At 28.6% G+C, this 26,070-nt stretch overlaps 3 protein-coding genes across 3 annotated transcripts; 2 read left to right on the top strand and 1 right to left on the bottom strand.

Annotated features, from left to right (window-relative positions):
- Window positions 1-16,943: 16,943 nt before the first annotated feature.
- Window positions 16,944-18,185, top strand: VNE69_08059 (enolase; the record flags this gene model as incomplete). Its single annotated transcript, XM_065474375.1, has 1 exon — window positions 16,944-18,185. One exon carries the CDS (start codon window positions 16,944-16,946, stop codon window positions 18,183-18,185), a length of 1,242 nt encoding a protein of 413 aa, XP_065330447.1.
- Window positions 18,186-20,885: 2,700 nt separating this feature from the next.
- VNE69_08058 (uncharacterized protein) lies at window positions 20,886-21,200 on the top strand (the record flags this gene model as incomplete). The annotated part of the gene is made up of 1 exon (XM_065474374.1): window positions 20,886-21,200. The coding sequence occupies one exon, from the start codon at window positions 20,886-20,888 to the stop codon at window positions 21,198-21,200; it is 315 nt and encodes a 104-aa protein (XP_065330446.1).
- A 4,323-nt stretch (window positions 21,201-25,523) lies between these two features.
- Window positions 25,524-26,070, bottom strand: VNE69_08057 (uncharacterized protein; the record flags this gene model as incomplete). The annotated part of the gene is made up of 2 exons (XM_065474373.1): window positions 25,524-25,772; window positions 26,053-26,070. 2 exons carry the CDS (start codon window positions 26,068-26,070, stop codon window positions 25,524-25,526), a joined length of 267 nt encoding a protein of 88 aa, XP_065330445.1.

The following is a 26,070-nucleotide window of genomic DNA, read 5'->3' as shown; positions in this document are numbered from 1 at the left end:
GAAATGTAGAAAAAAGTGACTTAAGGTATAATATTTGTGTTTATATGTAAAATTAACATGAATTATATATTTATATTTGTATATAAGATAATTTAAACAGTACTGTTACCGCCATCACTTGCGGCACCAATAAAGGACTGAAACAAGATTTTTTAAATGTTTCATCTCGGCCTAAAATATGATTGTTTCAGGCCGAGAATAAAACTATATAAAGAAATTACATAAATAAATAATATGGCTCTTAAAAAGAATTCTTTTTCGAATCCCAAGCCTCAGACTACCCCATCTTCGCCTTCAGGTAACAAGTACTTTTTTTAGTTTTTTCTCCTCTTTTTTTCCATTTTTGATTTCCAAAAATGATATTTTATAAAAATTGATATTTATATTTGTGAAAGGGGGGGGGAGTAAAATAGAAATACTCCACTTAGTTTAAAAAAATGAACCCGTTATTATAATAACCCTCTAATTTTCTATATAGCATTGGTGTATTTACCCCGGATTGTGCCAGTGGCAAGAAAGCGATCGACAATGTACGGTTATGAGAACTGTTAAATTCTAGAGTGGGGGTGTAAATGTACTTTTATATCTTATTTGTTGATGGTGTCATAGGTCTGAGGTGGAAAGCATCTCCCGTAATCCTTAGGCATCGTGTTTAGCGAAGAATATCGTATTTATATTCGTAATTAACCAATAGAAGTTAGTGCTACAGACTTATACACTAACTGAGAAGACAGCTGGGAGCGTATGAGATAAAATAGGCGATTCATAAATTATTGATATATATATATAACATGTAGTATGAAATAATATATTGACGTTTTCATTATGTTATAATTTTAATGCGAGGGTACCCCTAGGACCTTCAAGGTTAGTAAACACCGCGCCTAAATGTTGTGATACAATTATATAAACTTTCATCAGTATTATATTTTTTAGGTATGCTCAAATCTGATTCTCTCATTTAGTTCCTTATGTTCCTTTCTTTCTGGAATGTTTGTTTTAAAGATAATTTAATAGACATTTCAATTTACATGTCGTAGAATTTCAGTCAATAAAATTAACTCAATTATAAATGTTAACAATCTTTTATAATACTTTTACACTGTAAGGCAGTGATTGATAATAATGTCTACTTTAAATAAATAACTTTTTACCATTATAAAAAAGTATTCATCCAATTTGATATTGCTACATTTTCAAGTATATTACGCCAAACATAAATTTTAAATCAAACAATTATAATTAATCAAAAAATACTCTATCTTTATATAGACTTTTCAGTTATTTGAATGATTACATCCATCAAAGGAAGGTTATTTTTGTAAATTTTGGTGCAAGGCACTATATAATAATAAATACTTGTTACTCGTTCATATTATTTTGCTTAAAAACGCCTAATGGTTGTCATTTATATATGTTCATATAAAATTATTTACTTATTGATATTGATTTATATTAGAAAGAATTTTATACATAAAAAAATTGTTTAATTTTTACTACTCACATTTTTCTATGATTTGTACTTTTGTCTCTATATGTAATGTATTTGTTTTTGGCCTTTTTTAGTAGTATGGTTGTGAATATGAACACGTTGAAACAATTAGATGTTTCTTTAGGTTGTGTTGTGTTTACTCATATGTGTTATTGTAAATGCGTTTATACATTATTACTATAAAACACAGTTTCAAGATAAGTATTAGAATCGTTTTTGAGAATTTTTTAAACCTTTTAAAAATTGTAAAGAACGTTATAACCATCGAAAAATGGAAACGCAAAATCGTTAAGTATATATGAATTTTTAATTGATTGTTTAGAAATGTTCGTATTTTATTTTTTTTGCGATTTTAATTTTAATTGACTATCAATGTATGTTGCTTAGAAGTATTTTAAATATCATGTATTTGTAAAAACAATCTTGTGTTGAGGGGTTTATTAATGATAATGCGTGTGTGTATGCGTAGTAAAATGTGATGCCAAAAATATTCTCATGTTCTAAACTACATCTATATAAGTTATATTTTCTGTTTTTTATAATGTAGATCGATTATCTTTTCTATTTTAATATGGTGTATATAACCATTATCAATTATCTTTTTTTAGGATGATGATACTTAAAAATATAATTAATGATGATTATATACGCCATATAATAAATAGAAAAGATAATCGTTATTAAGAAATAAACACAGATATTATAATTTATAATGTATATATATATATATATATAGAAAAAAGATTATTGATATAGCTTTATACGAAAAGATTATAGTAATATATACATAAGGAATGATGAATGATATAATTATGGATACATAAGAAAAAATTAATGATTCTATTAATATATAAAAAAGATTATAGATATATAAGAATGGATAATGGAAATTTTTTTTTAAATGCATGAGATTAGATAGATGTTCAATGGGAATTTATAGATATAAAACTAGGGAAATTCTGATATATAGATATAAGGGTCTTTTTATGGTATCATTCTTCTTATTTTACACATATACGCATTATCACCAACAAACTCTTAAGCAAATGTGATATTTAAAAACACTTCTTAGTGACATATCACATCGTAGTCAAATATATTTAAAAACAAAAAAAAATTTATTTCCAAACGAAAATTAAAACTTTATGGTTTCATCAATACATTTTTGCATTTTTCGTTGGTTAAATGTTTATTCAATTTTTGTTACGGTTTAAAAATTCATAAAAACATTCTTTTACTTACTTTACAATTGTGCTTTACAAAAAATATATTTTTAAAACCATATTTACAATAATCATGATAATTAACAAAAACAAAAGAATTCATGTTAGTCATATTATGGTCATGTACATGTAATTTACCACATTATTAAAATAATCATGTAAAAATCGAGCTAGAAGCTTACAAACTATAAAATTATAGTGTATTGACCTCATAAAATAGATAGATGCCTATATGCCCAGCAAAAGTCAGATAATAATCCACTTCATTTCATTCTTCACTTCTCATCAAATCTGTGGTATCCACCACTGAGGAAAGTATTTAAAAGATTTTTATTGTTGTTGTAAATCTTCCTTTCCTCCTTCCGTGCCCCCCTCCAAGTAAAATCTTAAAATAAATGTTGGAGGGAAATTTGAACGGAAATAGAGGTAAAGATTTAAATAATATATTTTATGTCACTATTTAATATAATTAAGGTTAGAAAATATAAAAATATATAAGATCCCCCAAGACGATCAGTCTCCTACATTACCATAACCCTAAGCAGATTTTTCAAGTCATGATGTTTCTTTATAGCATATCTTATTAGATATCTTCACAACATATGGGTCGCCAGGGCATACCATTAGTATAATTCCTTCGTCTAATAACCTTCCCTTTTCATAATTATTACATTCTTTAATGTTTTCTTTCATAACTATCCTTACTCGTTGTCCTTCAAGAAATCGCTCTCTGTATCTTCTAATAAATCTTTTACTGTAGTCTCCTTTTGTCCATTAAATATTATCATTTTCCCCGTATTGTCTTCTGACGCCTTATTGGGAGTACTTCAAATACCTTCGTGGTAACTATTATCATAGATTTTAAAACTTTTCAACACTATATCTTCAAAACTCGCCGTCTCTTTACTCATTTTCAAAAGTAGCTCTTTCAGCGTTCCTATAACTCTTTCAACTCTACCATTGCTTCTATGAGACTCGACACTCACCTTATTATGGGAATATCCAATTTTCTACACAAATTCTTACATTAACATTATCAAATTCCTTCCCATTATCCGTTATTATTTCCTCCGGCATTCTGCCATTTCTACATAAGTTCTCAATATATTGAGCCACAGAGGATCTCTTCTTATCGTATAATACACATCCCCACGCTATCCTCGTATAGTAATCTATCGCAACTAATACATATTTGCCCTTATCTCTAAAATAATCAAATCTAACGCTACTTTTTCTAAATACCTGCCTGTAGCAACAAAATCGCATCCTCCAGACTTTTTATTATTGTAAATTTGACACTTCTCGCATCTTTTTATCATTTTCCCTATATCTTCTTTTGTTCCTGGCCAATAATAATCAAATCTCATGGCATAATACATGCTTTCTCGTCCCCTGTGTCTATGCTCTTCATGATACCGTCTTATAAGCTCATCTCTTTCTTCTATTCTGGAAATCAATGTTTTCCTCCGAAACAATATTCCAATATTCTTAATCATCTATTATCTCAACGCATTCAACCGTTTACCTTCAGTTTAGAGGTCACTTCTTTTTAATCATTTCTTTTCTCGTATCAACTTTTTCGTCTATCCTACTCAAAAATCCGCTACAATCATATGCTCTGGTTTCCTGTAATTCATTCTAAAGTCAAACTCTTGGATCTTTTTAATCCATAGATTAATCTTATTATTATTTTAACACGGGGGGGGGGGTTCTTATTCTCGCCAATACTTTGTGATCCGTTTCTTTTTTAAATTTTCGTTCTCTTAACTCATACTCAAATTTCTTTATTTCCAAATATATAGCTTACACTTCCTTTTCACTTAGACCATATCTAGTTTCCGCCGGGGTGAATTTCTTTGATGCCCATTGTACTGGCACCCACTCTTCTTTATCATTCTCCTGCATAGGTGGTGTGCTCATTCTTATATTGCTCGCGTCAACTCTTAATAAAATTCGTTGTTATAGTTTACAATTTTTCACTTACTCATACTTCTTAACGTTTTTATATTTTCGAACTCTTTATTCAAATCATCAGTCCAATTCCATACTTTACTTTTACCTTTAAACTTTCAGTCATATATAATGTCTTCTCCGCATAATTCTTAGTAAATCCTCATAACCATCCACTCAGTCCTAAAAATCTTCTTATGTCAGACACATTCTGCAACGTTAGAAACTCTAATGCTTCATTTTCCTTGATTTAAGACGGCATCATATCATATCCGTTTAGTGTAACTTCCAATAACTTTACTTCATTTGGAAATACTGAATTTTCTGTAATTTATCCGCGGTTTATTTCGTTCTTTAATTCCATTGCTTCTACAAATAATTTATCATGTTCTTTTTAGTCTTCGCATAAATCAATATATCGTCCATGTACACTTCTATTTTATCACCCATATGGTTTTCAAAAATCTTATTCATAATTCTCCGCATGATCTGGGGCGAAATTTTAACATCCATGACCATACTATTCCACTCATATACTATCTTATCATTTTCTAAAAGCAGTCTTATGCTTATCTTGCTCTTTTATTTCGATTCCGTAAAAAACCTACTTAGGGTCTATAACATTAAAAAAACCTCGATCCTCGCATTTTCCGTATGATATCCCTAATGTTCACAAATATATATAGGTCTTCCAATACAAAATCATTTAATGCCATGAGTTTGCTTACTACTCTTATACTTTCATCTGGCTTAACTAAAGCTTTAATCCCATTTCTCCATTCCAACGTCATTCTTTGTTAGACATTCCTTGTCTCTAACTTCTAAAAAAAATTTCTCAGCTCTTCTTTAAATGCTTGTGGCACCTGCTGACCTTTCCTTACAACTTTCTTACCTTCCTCAGTTCTGATTCTGCACTTTTCGATTTAACAATGGCTGATTTTCTCTTCTTCGTTGTAAAAACATTCCTAAACCTCTTTCTTATGTCTTCTGACGTTAGTCCGATCTTTTCTTTCTTGTCTTCCATTCTTGCTTCTTTTGCTTTTTCGCGTCCAATGTGTTCCTATGCGCCTTTCATCGCAGCTACTGCTACCTTCTTCTCTAATCTTCATAATTCGTCTTTATTTTTAACGTTTCTACATCTATATACCCACATCTGACTCTTATGTCCAATTCTATAACAATTAAAATCTTATTCTTCTTCTATTTTCAAATATTCTTTTCTCTATACAAATATCTCTAATCTCATCTGCCATCATCTTTTTGACCTCCTCAACCATCCTTAATCTCCTATCCCTTTCATCCTGTACTTTAACCAGCACTCTAATTTGGTTTTATAACCTTCTGATGATCTTCAATCTTAATATTCTTAACCATAAGTTTTTTTCAACTCATCAGTTCCAAGATCAAATGTCTCCTTCTTTACATTCTTCTCAAAACCATAATTAGACAATACTTGTCATAAACAATCCTCTTAAACTCTTGTAGTAACCTTCTGGCTCCTTGGCCACGGCCAATACTTGTTAGCTCACGGTTCGGTATCGCCCCAATGTCTTTATTTAACAAAATTAAGAATTAAAAATATAAGAATACATAGGTTTTATGATACCTGGTACGTCATACTAACTACTTATAACAAGCCTCATTGGGCAAAAAAGTAAGGCCTTTATAAAAGTTATATAGACCGAAAAATGCTTAACTAACGTGAAAAATGTTTTCGAACTAATATAAGCAGTTGTAGCGGGGCATTTCTATTAAAGATAATTTATCTTAAATATTTGATTTGAAGTAAAAAAACAGCGCACAATTATATACTAAACGATAGGTTTGGGTTAACATATTTCATAACCGCTTTCTTTAAACCCCCCTTAAACTTTATTGTATAATGTATATGAAAGTTAATTTATGGATTCTATAATATTTATTAGTATTTTGATCCGATGAGTATAAATTTAATTATTACAAATTCTTAGAGGCTAAAAATTTAGTCATAATTGGGATATAGTTACATACTAAATATACAAACGATGTATACTCGTAAAATTCTTCGCAGGTACAATAATAAAAGATATTAACTTTTAATAACTTTATTGAAAGTTATAAAGATTATGGAAGATATAAGCGTTTATAGCATAGTTTACAACATAGACTTAGTTATCTTGTATTGTTCGATCTATTCATTCATATCATACAAACCTAAACATGGTATTGTGTTTTTTTATGGGATATTTGTACAAGGCCGAGAAGAAGGGCATGTTATAAAAAGGAAGAAACGCAAAAATAAATCATTATAACAAAAATGTAAAACTAACAAACAATAACTGCTAAATACAATCTTATATCATAAGTCATATTTAGATTTAATTGTCATAAACTCGAAGTAGATAATTGTGTTAAAGCTGATATGTAAATATACATGTAGCTGGCATTGCAATTAAGAAAAGAATTAAAATTGTGGTTACAAAATCACAATAACATTAAATTATTATAAATACTAAAATGAGCTGTGTGTTATATGAAGGTTACATAATTTAAATTAACTGTTTTAAATGTACAAGTATAAAACAATTGTTATTCCTTTTGTAATTACGTATGGGGTAGTATCAAACTACAAGATAATACAATACAAAAATAAATATAAACAACTAAATACCTTTTTTTTAAAATGTATTCTTGAACAGGATTCTAGAATAAAGAGATGTGTTTTTACTATAACATACTAATATGTTTAGAAATGATTTATTCCGAAATACTATAGACCATTAGACATAAAATTATAAAACTGAAACTATTAGTCAAAAGACTCAAATCATAAAGAATATTTATGATTTATTTGTACGCCATTTGACTTTATTGTAAAATAATTTTTTTTGCTAATAAACTCTTAAAGGGTTCTAAACATTAAATGAAAAATTTAAAAATAAAGTTGTATAGAATGTACGTTGCTAAACATGTAGCAAGTTAAGGCTCATATATGATAGTAAAAATAAACTCTAGATTAGATTTATCTTATCTTAAGATTGTGGCAAAGTTGGGCACATATATGATGGTAAAATAAACTCTAGTTTAGATTTCTCATCTTAAACATGAAGCAAAGTTGAGCACATAAATGATGGTAAAAAAAACTAGATTATTTATATTCTGTTCTAAACATGTAATTAAAATGTAATGACCTTCTTGTATGCTGTTTTAACATTAAGTTATATAGTTTTACACAGTTGTTTATTTACACCTCATGCTTCGTTTCAGTAGTAAGAATTCATGGTAGATTATGATAAGCTATTTAATTTAATTTTAAACCTAAATATTTGAGCCATGCATCTTCTCAGACAAATTTCTTTGGCATATTTATATGATGAATACGGTTTGTTTGGAATTAATATGTAAACCAGAGTGGATCTTTTTATATATCAAAAAAAATAATTTAATGGCTACTTATATATTTAACATTTTTTATGAAATATGAGCGAAAACTTAAATCGTGTAATTGATAAGACAATACAGTTTATACTACTTGTATATTCGTATAAAAGTTACTCCAATTGGATAGATTAAAATATTATAATTGAAGTGTTCAGAGATAAATTCTATGACTAATGTATTACTGATTCACAGTTTTAAAAAGTTATATTAAATATGGGTCAAAATGTAAATTCGAACTAATTTTAATGCCTAAAAATCAAATTATTGCATATTACACATAAACCTATAATGACACTTAATAATATAAAGCCAAGAATTAGTAAGAAAAAAGGAAAACGTACTGTGTAAACTAGCAATTGAAATTTCATATAATTTACAATCATAAATTAAACACATATTATGAATAAAACCCCTCTATTACAATTTCACTAGCAATCCATATATTATATGTTGTAATTACAGATGTTTAAATATTATTACTATTGCCCTAATAGTGGCGGGTGTTTGTTATATATAATTATAATACTGTAACATTAAATTCTTGAAGTTCCATTTATTCTTGCATTTTAACTAACATGTGATGATTAGCGTTTTAATAATACATATTTAGAAGGACGACCGATGTTATAGAAAGCAAACGAATAAATAAATTTATTGATTTTAATTAAGTTCATACATCAAGCCGATGTTTTTTATAAGGGATAAATATTATGTTTATTGTTTTATATTATTAAAAAATTTCATCAAGCTTCTCGAAATTTCTGTTAATTTTTTTTGAAATAGACAATCATTTCAACGTTTATTGCATAAAATTAAAACTATTGCACGAGTAGCTCGGTCTATTTAATTAAAAAATGCCCCAAAGCGAAACACTTATTCTATGTCGTGAAATTGTAGTAAACATTGGGGTTTTACGATTATTAACACTTTTCTTAAAAAATCATAAATATACCCACCTTTGAGTTTTTTAAAACAATATTAATTCGAAAGATGTATAATGCATGTTTTTGCACACTTTTTAATCTATTAGGCGGTGGACTATATCGGGATGTATTAATTTCTCCTCGTAGAAGAAACCATCGTAATTTACGACATATTAAGTAAATTTTATTTTGGTATGCTTAGTGTAGTAAAACTTCTAATTAAACAATGATAGGTTCCGCGTTAGCGTTTCCTGCTTGTAGGTAACTTCTCGTCTCCATAGTTCTTTCCACATCAGCTTTGTCTCCTCTAATTTGACAGTTTAAAGAAATGCTCTCTGGCGTCTTATTTGGCTTGATCATCTAGATGTACGCCTCTCCTTTTAGGGATTTTGAGTCTTGTGGTATAAGATTTGTGAAACTTAGTCACTATACAGTCCCCAAGTGATTACGTTGGAGATTATTGCTGTTTTAAAATTATACATTGCCCAGTTAGTTTGCAGGGACATCATATTATCTTAACTTATCGTTTTCTACTTGCTGTAGATTTTCTTGTGATGCGACACCTATTCGAATATTCTGATTTATTCAATCTTTTTATCTACTACTATGTCCGGTTTATTGTATTTCATCTTTATATCTGTTTTGCCGTTGTGTCTATTCTTATTTCCACATATTTGCTGGCAATATCTTTTGTACTGAGTGGTTTCTCAATCTCTTCTTGGGCTGCACTTTGTATGTTTCACTTTGTAGTGGTGGATGCGTTTAGCAATTAAATTATGCCTTCTCATAAAATCGTGTCCTGGGATTTTTCGCACCTTGTCGTTAGATGATCCAAGGTCTTTGCTGATCAATTTCAATGAGAGCAGTTTCCAATCAATCCATTAGATATATTATAGTCTTAAAGTGCACATAACTTACTTTCTTTCCTGACATTAGTGCTACCTACCTTAAGCCATAGTGATGAATTTTTAATGTCAACTATTAGATTTTATTTGGTCTAAACAACTTTTTATTTTCTGTTTTATTTTTTATGTTTTTGAATAATGTAGTTAGCTAGGCCTCCGCTAATAATTTTTGTTCCACATCTATTAGCCTATATTTTTCTAACGTATGATTTAATTAGGAAAAAGTATGGTTTCCTTTTTTTCCCAATTTAATATAATAGCTTGTCTTCTAGGGTAGGTATTGGCCGATTATTCAAGACCGCCCTTGGGTTGAGTAGCATGCTTTCCCTTTTAAATACTGCACTAGAAAGTCCTCTTTCCAGCGCATTACGAGGGGCGGTATAACCTTTCTTTGCATGCCGGCCATGAGTAGCTTCTATGTATGTTCAATGATATTCTAATAAAGATTCTATCTCCTCAAATATCTCAGGTTCTGAATCTAGTACACCGACATAATAATTTATAAGTGAAATAGCAAACTCATTAATTGATTTTTTTGTGTTCTTCGCGTTAAGTTTTGTATTGCAAATATTTCTTACTTGTGACTTTCTTTTTTCCTTAATGAGTTCAATTGTACTATCATACGACATATTATATATATATATATATAAGTTGATTTAATAAATTTCAGAATAATTTATAATGATAAGAGCATTATTTCCCATATAATAGTATTTTTTGTGATTTTTTTATGCTACAATTGCTATATTATGTAAACAAAACAAAAAAAATAGCATTTAGGTCAATTTAATGTTATTTTAACAAAAAAAGGCAAATATACAATTCTAAATAAAAATTTGTTCAATATAACAACAATTTTTATCAAAAAAGGTTCGGGGATATAGATAGTATAAATGCTAAATAAGCGGCCGAAATACCAAAGAGAGCTTACAGTCAATAAAAATATATTTTAGTTTGTTCTGGTTTTCCATGATTAAAAATGTATCAAACTTTCATATTATTTAGTAGCAATAACAAATTGATACATAAAGCTTATTCTTTGCGCTATAATGAAATACCAAATACCATTTTAAAATTCATTATTAAATGTATATGGTTATAAATTGATAGTAGGTTTATGTAAACGAATATATACTACAGGGGGTTGACAAAAAATTCGGGAAAGTGTCTAAAAAGTTGAGCGTAAGATATATGTAGAAAAGAAATGATGTTGAATTAAAGATTAATATTCGAGTATATGAAGGTCCATAATCTATTCACTTTTTTGTAAACTTTATGAATGTATTAAAAAAATGTATCTTCTTATTAAATGTCAAGAAAATAAACTAGATTAAACCATCCCGCTCGTAAATTTATCATTATACAATTAAGGCATAGAAATTGTTCTTTTTAATGTTTTATTGTAGGTGATATCTTAGTTTTTGTGCTGTTATTTTTATACAAGATGTTGGTATAAAAAATAAATAGTATATAGAGTAAAAATATTTGAGTTTTTTGAACAATAATAATTGTTTTTGTGACGTCTAATGTACATCACATGTTTAGATGTCATAAACAACATCTGTCACATATGTCAAAGTATATGTCAAGCATTTCAAGTTGCCCCAAAAGATGAGCCACACAAACAAATATTTGTTGTTTTCTTGTATCTAAATTCGTGAGTACGCCAATGTTTGTTTTTTGTGTCGACAAGAACTTATAAATTAAAATATAAAAGAAAGTGTTAGTTGAAGGGCATGGAATCCAATAGAAAGAGTAAAACACCCAATAAATATAATTCTACTAAAAACTATGATAAAAAATTCATGTCAAACGGAAACATGACAGTTTTAAATTTTATTTTTTTATAATGGGGATTCGGTATAAATAAAATATAAATTGGCTATACTTCTATTGTTTTTTTTGGTTATAAATTATAACACCGACTATAATATATCATAAAATAGTTAAAAAATTATTTAATAGATACGAGCTTAGATATTTTATAGATGTTTTTGTTGTCAGACATCAAAACTTTTGATGAAACAATAGAAATTTTTAATTATTGGATCTATTGATACTACTTTCAGAATCTTAAACCTCTTGTGTTACGCCTTTGTAACTTAGTCTATTCGTTATTTGTTAAAAATAATCATTGTGTAAAAGAGTTCTCAATATGTAGATTTTTTCATCGTCTTTGATGTTAGGCGAATTATAAAATAAATGTTTTTATTTATACGTAAATATAATTCTCACAAAGTTTATCATCTTAAATTTGGTCATTATCTATGGGCGTTTATTAAAATAAACTGTTTTGTGCTATTAAATATATATATATATATACTTGATTATGATGTTCTTGCGAACTAAAAGGCTTAATATATGGTTTTAAAACAGATATGATTCTCTAAGTAATCACTTGTGACGGTAGTGTGTTAGGTTACACAAATCATGCATTATAAGACTTGTACTCCCGCAGAAGGTAGAAGCGTACATACAGATGATCACGCAAAGAAGATGCTAGAAAGCATTTTTTAACTACCGAAAGAGAGAAAACAAAGCCGATGTGATAGGACTCTGAAGACTAGAGACTTCCTACAAGCAGGATACGCTAACGCGCAACCTTTTCTTGCGAAACTATAAATATAAACTACATAAAGCATGCCCTAATTAAATTCATTTCTATATATTTAAAAAAAATTCGTGGGGGAAGAACATTCTTTTAAAGCTTAACATGTAATTAATTATCGTAACGACAACAATCAAAAAAAACTATAAAAAGGGGTCGTACGTTCCCGTTAAAAAAACGCACTTTTTAAATGAAATATTCTATCCCAATTGATTAAATTTGAGTTAGTTTTCAAAAGCCGCGTGCAGAAGTAAAATATTTGATATTCAACGAGTTATAGTGTAAACAAAATTCTTCGTTATTCTTTGTTTATATAATACAATTTAAGATTGTCCTACTGCACACTTCTTGCTTTCAGCAAATTACTATATAATTTAGACAAGCTAATATTAATAAATAGTAAAAGATACATTTTTTTTGTTTTTAAAATCTTCGCTTTTTCTTACTGTATTTCCAATATCTAGTAAAAAAATATTCTTGTTTTCTTGTTCATCATGAAAATTTTATGCATAAGACTTTTTAATTAATAACAAAATATGTTTTTATGAAGTATTTTATCATTTTTTTTGCATTAAATCTTCTATCCAGACATTTCTTTCTTTTATAATGTCAGAAGCACTTAGTTTTAGCCATCTACCAATTTTGATGCTTACATTACTATTCTCCACAAAGATTAAAGTCAATTATATAAAAACTACATAAACGTTATTAAAATAGTTCAATCTTTCTGCTTAATTATTGATGGCCTCAGTTAAAAATATAATTTAAATCCCTCTTCAATACCTACACATTAAATTATTTTTTTTTTCTCTTGCCGTTTCAAGAATTTAAATTTGTCGATTTATGTTTATATAACACGTAAAGTTCTTTGCGGGGTTATATCCTTATACGGCCCCGAGTAATGATTTTAATCAATTCTTTAGTAGCAATTGTCTTAATATCGTACTTAATGCCAAAAAGCATTATCACTTAAGTAAAACATTATTCGTAAGAAAGCCCATTTATAAGCTCATTTTAAGAATATTCGTCGCAGAAAATAAAAATAAAACATGCAAACAACGAAGTTTTTGCAAAAGATGTCTATTTTCATCTCTGTCATGAAAATAATATGTCTGCGATAAAAGTTACAAATGAGATTTTATTTATATTTTGTCACAAGAAATTTTATATTATAGAAAATACTTTTTTTATTGTGAAAGCCCAAAGTAATGTGAATATAATTTAATTAGATAGTGTCAAAGTTGAATGTTTAACTAATCACGAACAAGTGCTAAAAATCAAATATAATTCCGTGCTTGTTCATTGAAAATGTAAATAAAATGTTTTATTTTTATAGCATTTTTCAACATATAGACCTTGGAGTAAATACATTAATAAGTAAGTTTATTTTTAAAATTAGACATAAAGAGTAACAGGAAGGTTTGCACGTATTATATTTTTATGTTAAATTGAATTTGTTTGCCATCGGCCTATCGACTAGTACCGAAGCTTACGCTGAAATTAGAGTTATAAAGAAGGCATTAGAGAGCATCTCCTTTGAGCACCGGCAGGGGCTTTCTAAGGGAGGATTTGGAACCAAGAATATAGTAGAGGTAGCTAGAAAGTGGTGTGATCCGATATAGAGCGCGGTAGTGAATGTAAATTGAAGAATAAGTTAAGAACAATAATGGTTTTAATAAAATAATTATATTTCTATTCAATTGTTCAATTATTATTGCTACGCATCGGGGCAAGACTATTATTGTAGTAAACAACTCTTTAGACTTTAATTTAATCGTTGTTTGTATATTTATAAATCGTTTTTTCATTCGATATACTTTATGCTACGTTTTTTATCTGTTACGCTTATACAAAGAAAACAATTTCAAATTTAGAATTATTGATATGGGCAAAAATTCACCGATATTATTCAAATAAGTTAATATACAAAGGGTCGTTTGTTTTCAATCATTATCTAAAATAAAAATCTTTTAGCCATGAAAACCTATTTCATTTGATACCCATATGATTTGACCGCCAACCACCACTATTTGATTTAACCCAATTTTATTTTATATTTTTGTCACATACATATATGCTAAAGTTAATGTGTTTTTCAATTTAAGTATCATATTATTGTCAGAAATGTAATTTTATTATTTCATGTTATAGGTTTAATGAATTTTTTTTAATTTGCTTTGAAATTCCGTATTTATTCTACACTAGAGAAAAGTTTGCTGTAAACGTCCCTAATTTTTCTTTTGTCAAGTAATTCAAATCTTATGTATTGTAACATCTAAAATAAAAGAAACCTGAACATAAAGATATCAATCGTAAGTGTAATCTTTGATATAATATTTATAACGTAAAATACTAACAATATAAATAAAAAAAAATAATAAGGGATTGAAAAATATTATTATTAGTATTAAACATGTATATAGACACTTTAGACGTTACAATAAAATGCCCAAAATACTAGTTTTCTATCAAAACGTTGATAAATTAGTATAAAAATGGAAATTTTACAAGGGAGAGCAATTAATGAAATAGCCACAGGGATATAATTTGTTGGAAATGTATAGCTTATAATAACATACGCACTAATTACATATGTAGTCGTAACCGAAACAAATAATCTTTTACATAAAAAAGGAAGGCATGTAATATTTTATTAAGTATTGTTTTTTTACATTACTTTCCAAAAATTAAAGGATTATAAAAATCAGATAGGACATCAAAAAATCTATGAAACGGGGAATGCCCAATCAATTTATTAGACTAAAATTATATCGATATAAATGTGACCTGATAGTTTTTAATGGGAAACCCTTTTTTCTTTCAATATATTATAATTTCTATAGACCTTCAAGACATGATATTCGTTCATATTTGTAGGAGTAAAATGGTCATTCTTTTTATATAAAAATAAAACTGCTAAAACATAAAAGTACTTCTGTAAAGTATTTTCTATACTCCATAGTAACCTTCTTGGTATTCAATATATATATTCTTAACAGATAACATTATTTAAACCTGACCAATCTTTAAGTATACAATTTAATTTGTTCATTGTTTTGATTTTCAAATACTTATTGGTTTACTTCCAATTTCATACACCGGAATAAAAATTATATTAAGTACATTTTAAAATAATTATTCGATCATTAAGTGTGTTTTTTTAATGATGAACAGAAATTAGGGCTTCATTTTAATTCTTTTTTAATAATTTTAAAGAATTAAATATTTTTTTATGTAGTTATTTATACCTATTGTGATGCCTTTAAGAACATAAGATAGAAAAATTAACATTAAGTTCTTTCATCTCTGCTTTTTCTTATGCTTCTCATATACATCATTACCAGATAACAATTAGAGGCCTCGTCGTCTTTTAAACATAAGTCACATAATCGATCATATAATAGATATAATGGGTATGTAATGAATAAAAAAATACTATGTAGAAAGCATATTTGTTCTAAAAACAAACAACCCCAAACTATTAAATACTAAATATATAACCACGTTACCAAAGTCTTTAACTGATTTGGGAAAAGTGCACTTACGTGAATAAATAATCTATCTGAAGGATTGTACGTAGTCATCATATTACAAATCTAAATATGTCATACACGATCGAAAAAGAAAAACAATAGCTTAACATCTTTAAAATACTTGTTGTGGTATCCACCACTAGGGAGAACATTTAAAATATTTTTTAAGCGATTTTATTCTTTCTTCTATTACTTCTTACCCCTCTTTGGGTAAAATATTTAAACTAATGTTGAAGGGGGAACTGGACGAATATAAAGGGAACCTTTTAGAATATATTTTATGGCATCAGATATATCATATAATGATTTATCATTTGTACAAAGTACTAGTTTGCATTTAACTGTCATTTTACAAATTTTTGTTAATTTATATAATGATATTGGTCTTTTTTTTATTTTATAATTGGCTATAAATTATCTAACATGAAACATACATCTACAAATCATTTCAAGTCAGTTTTAATTCTTATAAATTATCGAATAATAGTTTGTACATGGAAAATATTCACTATTATTCATGTATGGTCATTTATGAGAATGTGATTTTGTTTTTATTAATAGCCTATCTTTTATATTAAACATTTGTAATGCATAGTGCTTAGAGTTGATATTTACAGTAAAATTCAAAAGGGTTTGTTCCTATATCTAGAATTTACTTAAAGATTTAAATTTATTTTTTTTATAAAAAAAAATTCTATTGTATATGTTTTAAAATGTACCGTATTTTATACGGTTGAAATAAAACAAATTAAAAATATGTAAAATGTAAAAATTTTATTTGTCTAAACTAAAATACAACAAAACTGTTCTTATTTGTCAAAATCAAAATATAACAAGCAAAATCTATTTGTCAGTTATCTTATAAAAAAAAAAGAAGAAGGTAATTTCTATGGATATTAAAGATTTAAAATTTAAAAGTAGAACAATTTTAGATAGTAGGGGAAATCCAACTTCAGAAGTGGATATAATATATAAAAATAATATTTTTAGATCATCTTGCCCAGCTGGAGCTTCAGTGGGATCAAATGAATGCATTGTTTTAAAAGACAATAGAATTAAATATAGGGGAAAGTCGATTGACGATATACATCAGATTATAAAAAATGTAATAGTTCCAAAACTTATGGAGACTACTGTAAATCTCTTAGACTCATTAAAAAATGATGAAATAATGTTGGAAATAGATAAAAGCAATAATAAACAGAATATCGGGGTAAATAGTATTTTGCCCTTATCTCTAAGTTTGTGTAAATTAGCAGCACACCTTAATAATCTTCAATTGTTTGAGTATATTGCACAAATCAACGGAAACGTAGCAAATATGGCAGTACCTCATTTTAATATTTTGAATGGAGGAATGCATTCGGGTAATAATTTTTCAATTCAAGAAATAATGATAAAATTTAATGCTGGGGATATTGAAAAAAATATTGAATATGGCAGTGTGTTCTATCAAGAATTAAAAAATGTCATTATAAGAAGATATGGTAGTACATATACAAGTGTAGGAGATGAAGGAGGATTTGCGCCACCCTTAAAAAATGTGGACGAAGCTATGGATCTTTTAAAAGAAACTGGAACTTTGTGTGGTATTACTGATTATAAAATAGCTATGGATGTAGCAGCAAATAGTTTTTATAAAGATGGAAAATATGATTTAAACGGAATCAAAATGACTTCTAATGAATTATGTGAATATTATTTGCATTTGATACAAAAACATCCAAATATATATAGTATTGAAGATCCTTTCAGCGAGGATGATACAACAGGCTGGGAAATTTTTTCGAAAGCAGCTCCCTCAGGCTTGAATATTGTAGGGGATGATCTTACTGTTACAAACATCAATCTAGTAAAGCAAGCCGGCGAAAAAAAATTGTGCAATGTGTTGTTAGTAAAGCCAAACCAGATAGGTTCCGTCTTGGAAACGTTAAATGCTGTTAATATCGCTAGAAAATTTGGGATGAAAATTATGGTATCTCATAGAAGCGGGGAAACAGAAGACACTTTTATCAGTCATTTAGCAGTAGGTATCGGAGCAGATTATATAAAATCCGGTGCTCCGTGCAGAGGGGAGCGGGTTTCAAAATACAATGAACTCATTAGGATCAATGAACATCTCAAAAAATAAATAGTATGTTTGTTTAGTTTTTAATCTTAGTTTTATGTATTCTTTTACGTATACTATAAAATTGAAATCATAAATGATAGATTTTTATTTAATTATGCATCTTGTACATACTATGGCTCTATTTCTATCTTCATATGTTTTTCTTTGTGAGTAGAAATGATTTACATACCGTCTTTCGTCTTTCTCATCACGTCCGAGATCTTTTGATCGGCTATCGTTGAAGAAATACTTTTAAGAGTTCCTTTAGAACAAGAGATTGGATACGCGGCTCGAGGAATTTTTGTATATCAAGCCTTCTTCGATGCATGATATGGTATTTGGTAACCATGCCGCCCCATGTTAATGCATAAGAAATAATTTTACATTTAAACAATACATAAAATATTATCTAACTAAAAGATATTTCAAAAATCAATATACAAAAGCCTTAAACTTTATGACAAATGTCTCAATCATTCGAAAAATATCTAAATAACGCATATTATTTGGATAAATTACACTGACATTCAACCCTTATAATTAATACATTTTTTACTCTATATTTATTGCCGATTAGTCCAAAGTCCAAGCTAAATATACATAACCAATACAACAAGGTCTTTTTGCGATTTTTCATCGCGCTTATTTTTTCTTTGCACTTAAGAGGAAGAGAGAAATCTTACATAGGATTCAACATTTAGTCAGTCTTCTTATCCAATGCATCGTTAAGTTATTAGTCACAAAAATTAAAGCAAACAATCTACAGTATCATCAAGCTCAGCCTATCCAGTGGAGTTAGGCACCAATAGAATTTTTTTCGTTTCCCAAAATCGCGCTAATTACAACAAGCAAATATACTATATCGACATGGTTTAATAGCATGGGGAGAGGCATCATCATGCTAGCTCAGCAGTCTCTCAAATAATCGACATCTCACCCGTAGAGGTTTTACACTAACTCATTTATAGCTGGCATCTATTGGACTAAATTACACTTGTATTTCACTAGTTTTGGCTATCGTGTTTAAGGATCTTGTAGGTTGGGGCATAGGAGATCTTCTTTATACCTAACCCTCCTAGGACACTAATTAAATCTGTAAGTCCTCCCAGAGTGCACCAACAATGGCCCATACTGGGGTTAGCCCATAGATAATAGTGTGTGCTATAAGTCACTACGAGGGCAATACTGTTTTTTTTGTCTTTAAAGAGCGTTTCTACACTAGATGTTAATCCCATTAGAGTGATACGCCCACTGATTTTTTAAATCAAATTAATGATTTTATAAACGTACATATTGTCTGAATGCTCCAACTGCATTATAGAATGTAGAAAATTTATATCACTCTATATTCGAATCCAGTCATGCCAAATAACCAGCATTGCCTCTGTATGATAATCTAAGGCCTCCAATTGGCGGTTAATATTCATGAGATATCTAAAATGATATTCACAAAAATCTAAATCAATTAATATAACTAACCCAGCTAATAACACACATACTAGCGCAAAGAATGTTCTTTTTATCAACACCCATGTTACTTTTGCACAATTTCAAAAACGGTGGTGACTTTTTTTTCGATATCCCATTGACCAGTGAATATATATATACTGTGATGTACATTACAACATCACATGGGCAGATGTCATAAACATCATCTGTCATATATGTCAAAGTGTATGTCGAGCTTCAAGAGTACCCCCAAAAGATGAGTCACACAAACAAACAAAAGTTGCATGGTCGTTACTACATTCGTAAGTACGCCAATGTTTGTGTTTATTGTTGACCAAGAATAATTAATTAAAAATAAAACATAAAAGAAAGTCTGTCTTTGAAGGGTATGGAATATATGAGAAAGAACAAAACCATCAATAAATATAATTAAGATAAAAACTATTTTTGAATATTATTATAAAAATGGCCATGTCCCACTAATACATGACATATTCTTTTCAACATATATAAAATATCCCTATAGCTGTCCGCTAAATAGAGACATTTTTCACCGACGACACGTTTTTAACTGTATCTTTCGTATCTCTTATAATTTCCATATCCCCATAATTCATTGTATTATTATCAAACGATGGACGTTTTAAGAGCATTGAATATTCTTCATCTAAATTTTAAAAATAATTTCATGGCTTATCAAATACTACTTGTTGATTATATTTGTCCAGATATTGTTGCATATTTCATGCATCTTTCCGTTTAACAACAATTTTATACAATAAATCACGTTACAAAACGCTTTAATTGATCGCTTAACAACAAGACTTGGCGTAAAATAACAAATATATGAAATTATACAGTTCCAAATATCAACCATTGACTAGTTAGCATAAAAATTATTTATAAGTTTACTCAGAAAGCATTTTACTTGCTTCACGTCCAAGATGTAGAATTTTAAAAATGATTTAAGTTTTGTGATGCATTAAATAATTTTTAGCGTTATATATACGTCAAACTTCCTTGTATAATTTACTAAATAAATGAATTATTGCCCATCGTATATATCATCGCACAAACCCCCCCCCCGTATTCGACGAATGGCTTATGCGTGCTTTATAAATCAAAAAAATATTTTTATATCTGATTTTGAATTGAACCTGCTAAAATCTTTATACAATAAGGCTATAAAATCTCAATGTATTGATTGTTTTTTTCTTGCAAAGAATTTTGTTTTTGTGTCATTTTTATTTAATTAAATCTTTCTACCCCAAAATGAAACAACTATCATTAAAAGATGTTTATGTAGCTTCAATACTCAAATATTATTTGAAGAGAAGCCAAAACAGACTTGATTGTTACATTCAAAGACTATCACTTAGATTTAAACATTTAGTTTTGGAACAATTAAAAAATAAAAATCAACAGTGGGATTTTAAAACAAAAATAAGATGTTTTGCAGAAGTTTATTTGAACAGTCCAAATGTAAACAATGGCGCTGATATTGAGCATATCGACGCTTTGTTTATTCTTCCAAAAGATTCATCAGATTACATTTCTTGCAAATTATTTTCAGATTTACTCCTTTAACTATAGACTTATTGTAGACCGGAAAATTATTTCGGGAATAAATAATATAATATTTTTACTATATATTGCAATTCAATGTTAAAATAAATTTTCTTTAATTTTCAAAGTTTCTTGCCTCTTTTTTTTCTTATGTGTTTGATTTTGAGAATAATTGATAGTTTTTTTAAAAATGAGTAGACTGGAAATGTTAATAGAAATAGTCGACAACGTATACATGTCTTTTAACAAAAATAAAATAATTTTTAAAAAATGTTAAATAATTAAAAATTAAAAGATATATTATTTTTTATATAAAAACTATGTTGTGTCTTTCAATTTAAATGTAGTCAAACAATGTTTTCCAATTGATCTTGAGATTTACGAAAGATAAATATATGGAATTATTGAATGTATCTTTCTGCTAATTTTCTTGTTTAAAAGAACAAAACTAAAAAATGATCAAATCTTCTTTGACTTATCAACAACCTTCAATACCAAATACTTACACAAACTTTTATAGGTTATTGTAAAAAGGGAAATGACGATAGTATAAACTGTTTTTTTAGTCAAAACGTGTCTATGAATTTCTGTCTTTGTATGAGATAGATCACAAGATATTTAACATTCATATCAGTATTTTTGTTGCATAATATGTGTAGTTTGTGTAATATTTGTTTGACAAATATTTGCGACAACAACCAAGAAGTACTAAAAGGTGAGATGGCCATAGATACTGGGAAGTAAAGATAGATAAACTATTTATTTATTGACCTCACGATACAACTTAGGAAAATATATTTATAGTACAAGTACATCAAAAAAGGAATCTCTGTGTACAAAACATATACGAAAATTAAATGCACTAATAACACACAATACGTCCTCTCTAACCAACAAATTGAAGAAATTGAATTTAAGAAAAATTAGGATATTTTTTTTGTTTTAGAGAACATTGTCAATTATGATATTTGTAAATCATTCTGGCAAATAAAATAATTTTTATATTGTACAGTTAATTCAGAATGAGATATGTTGGTTATATTTTATAGAAAAAAAATTTAATTAAACACATAAATTTAAACTGCAGACAAAGCATAAAATATAAAAAATCCCGTAAATTTTAATAATCATATAATCAAGTTCTAGATTGTTTAGTAGCGGCTTATAAGGTTTCTTTTATATCAAAAATAAATATATAAGAGCGCTTGTATCTACAGATATGGACTCCTATTCCTGTTATATTATGTATTTATAATATTTTGTTCTTTTTATTTTTAAGATCTTTAAATATGATAAAATTAAGGGGGGAATATATAAATTTTATAATAATACAACATCCCACCGTTCAAGAGGAAAGCTCGTCTACAATTACTTTAAGTTGTGACGCATGCCTTTTGATTATTTTATTTTTTACTTTAATGTTATATGAATTCTCTCCAGCCTTGTTAAGAATTATTCCTCTGGCCTTGAATCTGGATTGTCCTTAGATCGACCTACTTCCTCCTTAATTAAAACTATATCATCTTTTTTTAATATTTCTTCCCTCTCTTTGTTGTAGTTTTCTTTACTGAACTTAATTCTTTTCTTAAATTGTATTTCCCTTAAACAATGATGATTTTTTCATTCAAGGCCTCTTCAAGCGTTATCTCTATGCCAGTGTGATATGATTTATTATATATTTTTATTGCTCTTGCTAGCTTATTTGGTAGAAGTTTATCCTGTTTATTCTTATATATTAGGTCTTGTAGAGTTCTGTTGAATCTCTCAACCCTCCATTTGATTGATGATGGAACGGAGAGGTGTAATGCAGTTCAAAATTTTCTTCTCTTGCAAAATCTTTATTTTTATTACTCAAATTTTCCTCAGATTGATCGCAAACTAACATCTGAATTTTTAATTCTTTATGGATTTCCTCTACAAACTTGAAACATTCCTATCTTGTCTTGACTTGATTATCTTTGCAAATTCCTTTCTCAAAAATAATCAATCCCAGATATTATGTAACAATTTTCTATTAGTCCTATTATATTCACGGTCACCTTTTCTCCTACTTCTTGATCGGTCACAAATACAAATCGTTTATTTCTTTTTAGATTGTAGGTTTGCATACTACACATTTTGAAATCTCCTCTTTTATTATTCTGTCCATATCATTAAAGCATATATCTTGTAGAAGCAGTTTATGTTTTATTGTCTTTTCAATTCTGTGTATACACTCTTCATGAACTTTTGTTTTAAATTTTCTTTGTTCACTTTCGTCACATTCTATGTAATTTATTTTCATTAGGACATTATTATCCGTTTTCTCCAACTCTGTACTCGTAGTGTTTCTACTAAGACAATCTACATGAACCATCTCATTTCCTTTTCTGAATTTAATATTGAAGTCAAACATACTCAATCTATCTAACCATCGCTGAATTCTAGGACATGCTATGTCTCCTTTATTAATAACCTCTAAAGCTTTATGGTCTGTAATAACATCTACCGGTGTCCCATACACAAAATATTTAAAATGTTCAAGTCCCCATAGGATTGCTAGAAATTCTTTTTCTAAAATACTATACTTTTCACGTGTTCTTTTAATCTTCTAGGAGCAAATGCTATTGAATATCTTTCCTTTTCATTCGTTTGAGAAAAAATCGCTCCTATACCATGATTGGAAGCATCTGGTTCTAATTGGAATGGCTTATCTAAATCCTGCTGGTTTAATTCGATTTTCTTTTTAAGTTCCGCCTTTAATGCTTCAAATGCATTCATTGCTGCCTCATCCCACATAAATTTTTTCTTTTCCTGTAATAAATCATACAAATGTGCTCCAAGAATTGCACATCCTTTAACAAATTTCTTATAATAATTAATAGCCCCCAAAAATTCTTGTAGTTGTTTTCGATCTAGGGCATCTTCGCATCATCAATACCTTGTGTAACAGAGTTCTATGGATATACCTTATTATGAGTGATTATATGGCCTAAAAATTCCACTTTTTCTAATTAAAAATTGTTTTTACAGTATTTATCTCCAAATGATTCCTTTTCAAAATGTTAACAATATTTCTAAAGACAGCCTGACGTAGCCATGCTGGTAAAAATGCTCCAGCATGTTGTCGTGGTCGTTTATATTAAATTTTTTATTTACAATGTTTTGTTTCTCGTTCCTCTGTTTTCTCATATTCATCGTTAGTTCGTATTTTAGGTATGGGTGAGGGCAAAATTTATATTTATAGTTTTCTTTGTTTGTTTGTAAACAATTCGTTCAGATCAAACAAACAAAGAAACAAAAAAAAATGAATTACTTGTGGGATACCACACAGCCTCATGTTCTTCTTCACTTTTACTAAAAATTAATATGTAATCTACATAAACAAAACATGATTTGCCTATTTCTTCAGCCAAAACTCTATACATATGCCTTAAAAAAATGCTGGGGCATTTCTAAAGCCCATAGGCATTACATTCCACTCGTACAATCTATGTTCTACTCGAAAAGCTGTTTTATGTCGGTCTTCTTTGGCCAACAGAATTTGAAAGAAACCATCCTTTAAATCAATCTTACTAAAATATTTCATATCTATTAAATTAACTAAGATAGTATTTATATTAGGTAAGGAGTATCGGTCTTGTTCTACTAATTTGTTTACTGCTACAAGGTTGGTTGGGACTCGGATGCTTCCATTCGGTTTAATTGCAGGTCTTATATTGTTTAACCACGTGGACTATGATTCTGAAATGTAGCCTTTTTGTAGCAACTCAGTTACTGCCTCATCAATTCCTGATTCAATTTTCTTGGACAAATCATAAACTCTCTCAACGACTTTAACACCTTCGGTTGTTTTAATTTCTGCCCTGATACACTATTTCCTCACCTTCCAGTAACATTTTGATTGTTTCCCTTCCAACAAGAATCTTCTCTGCTCTGACTTTAGGTAAAATGTAGAATTTCTTTCTTAATCTTTTTCCTTTATGCTCAATTTCCAAAAAAACATGTTCTTTAATACAAAAAGTCTCATCTAAACAAGTATTACAGGTCAATTTTTTGATGGTTACTCTTTGTTTTAACTTTCAATACTCTCCTAGCAGCATCTGATATGAAATTATAATGGGACCCGGTGTCCAGTGTAGCCTCGAATAATATTCCATTGATATAAACTGAATTATTTTTATTAATTTAGTCCTGAACAGTTTCTCAGCGTCCCCTACTACTTCATTGATCTTTTTGTATGATCTGTTATTGTCTCGCGGGCCCTACAGAATTTAGAAGTATGGCCTGACCTTCCACAGTTGTAACAAGAGAACTGTTTTGGTTCCTGAACCCACAAACTTTGTAGCTGCGACAATATTCCTTCTAATTCATTGATTCTTTCTTTTTTAGATTTAAGTTCCTTTTTTCCTTTTTCTTCTTTTTCTTCTCTTCCTTTTTTATTTTTTCTTCCTGGTTAATATCTTTTAACAAATAAATATCATTAATTAAATTCTCATCTAACACTTTACTCCTAATTATTAATCTTTTCACACCTGGAACATCCTCTTTCAGTCCAGCAAAAATTATTTTTATCTTTTCTTCATTTTTTAATTTGTGGGGCTTTGCCGATCCCTCCACCAATTTGATGTATTCACAAATTGTTTAATTATGTTCCTGCTTTAAACGAAACACGTCGCCTATCTCCAACATACTTGGGCTGCAAACCCCCTTTAACTCCTCTTTTAAAACGAATCCAGTTCATAGCAGTTTTCTTTGACGTTGAACTGCAAAATCATTCAATGATTCGATGGCATGCTCTGCTAATAATGAATTCTATCTTTTCATCTTCGCTCATGCTTTTAAAAAAAGACGTCTTTTCCAGTCTTTTTAGCTCTAGAGCGGCATTTCCCACCGTTATTTTCCTTGTCAT

The sequence above is a fragment of the Vairimorpha necatrix genome, chromosome 8, assembly GCF_036630325.1.
Source record: "Vairimorpha necatrix chromosome 8, complete sequence".
NCBI lineage: Eukaryota > Fungi > Microsporidia > Nosematidae > Vairimorpha > Vairimorpha necatrix.
The sequence above is the reverse complement of the archived record's forward strand: the minus strand, read 5'-3'. Positions and strand labels throughout refer to the sequence as shown.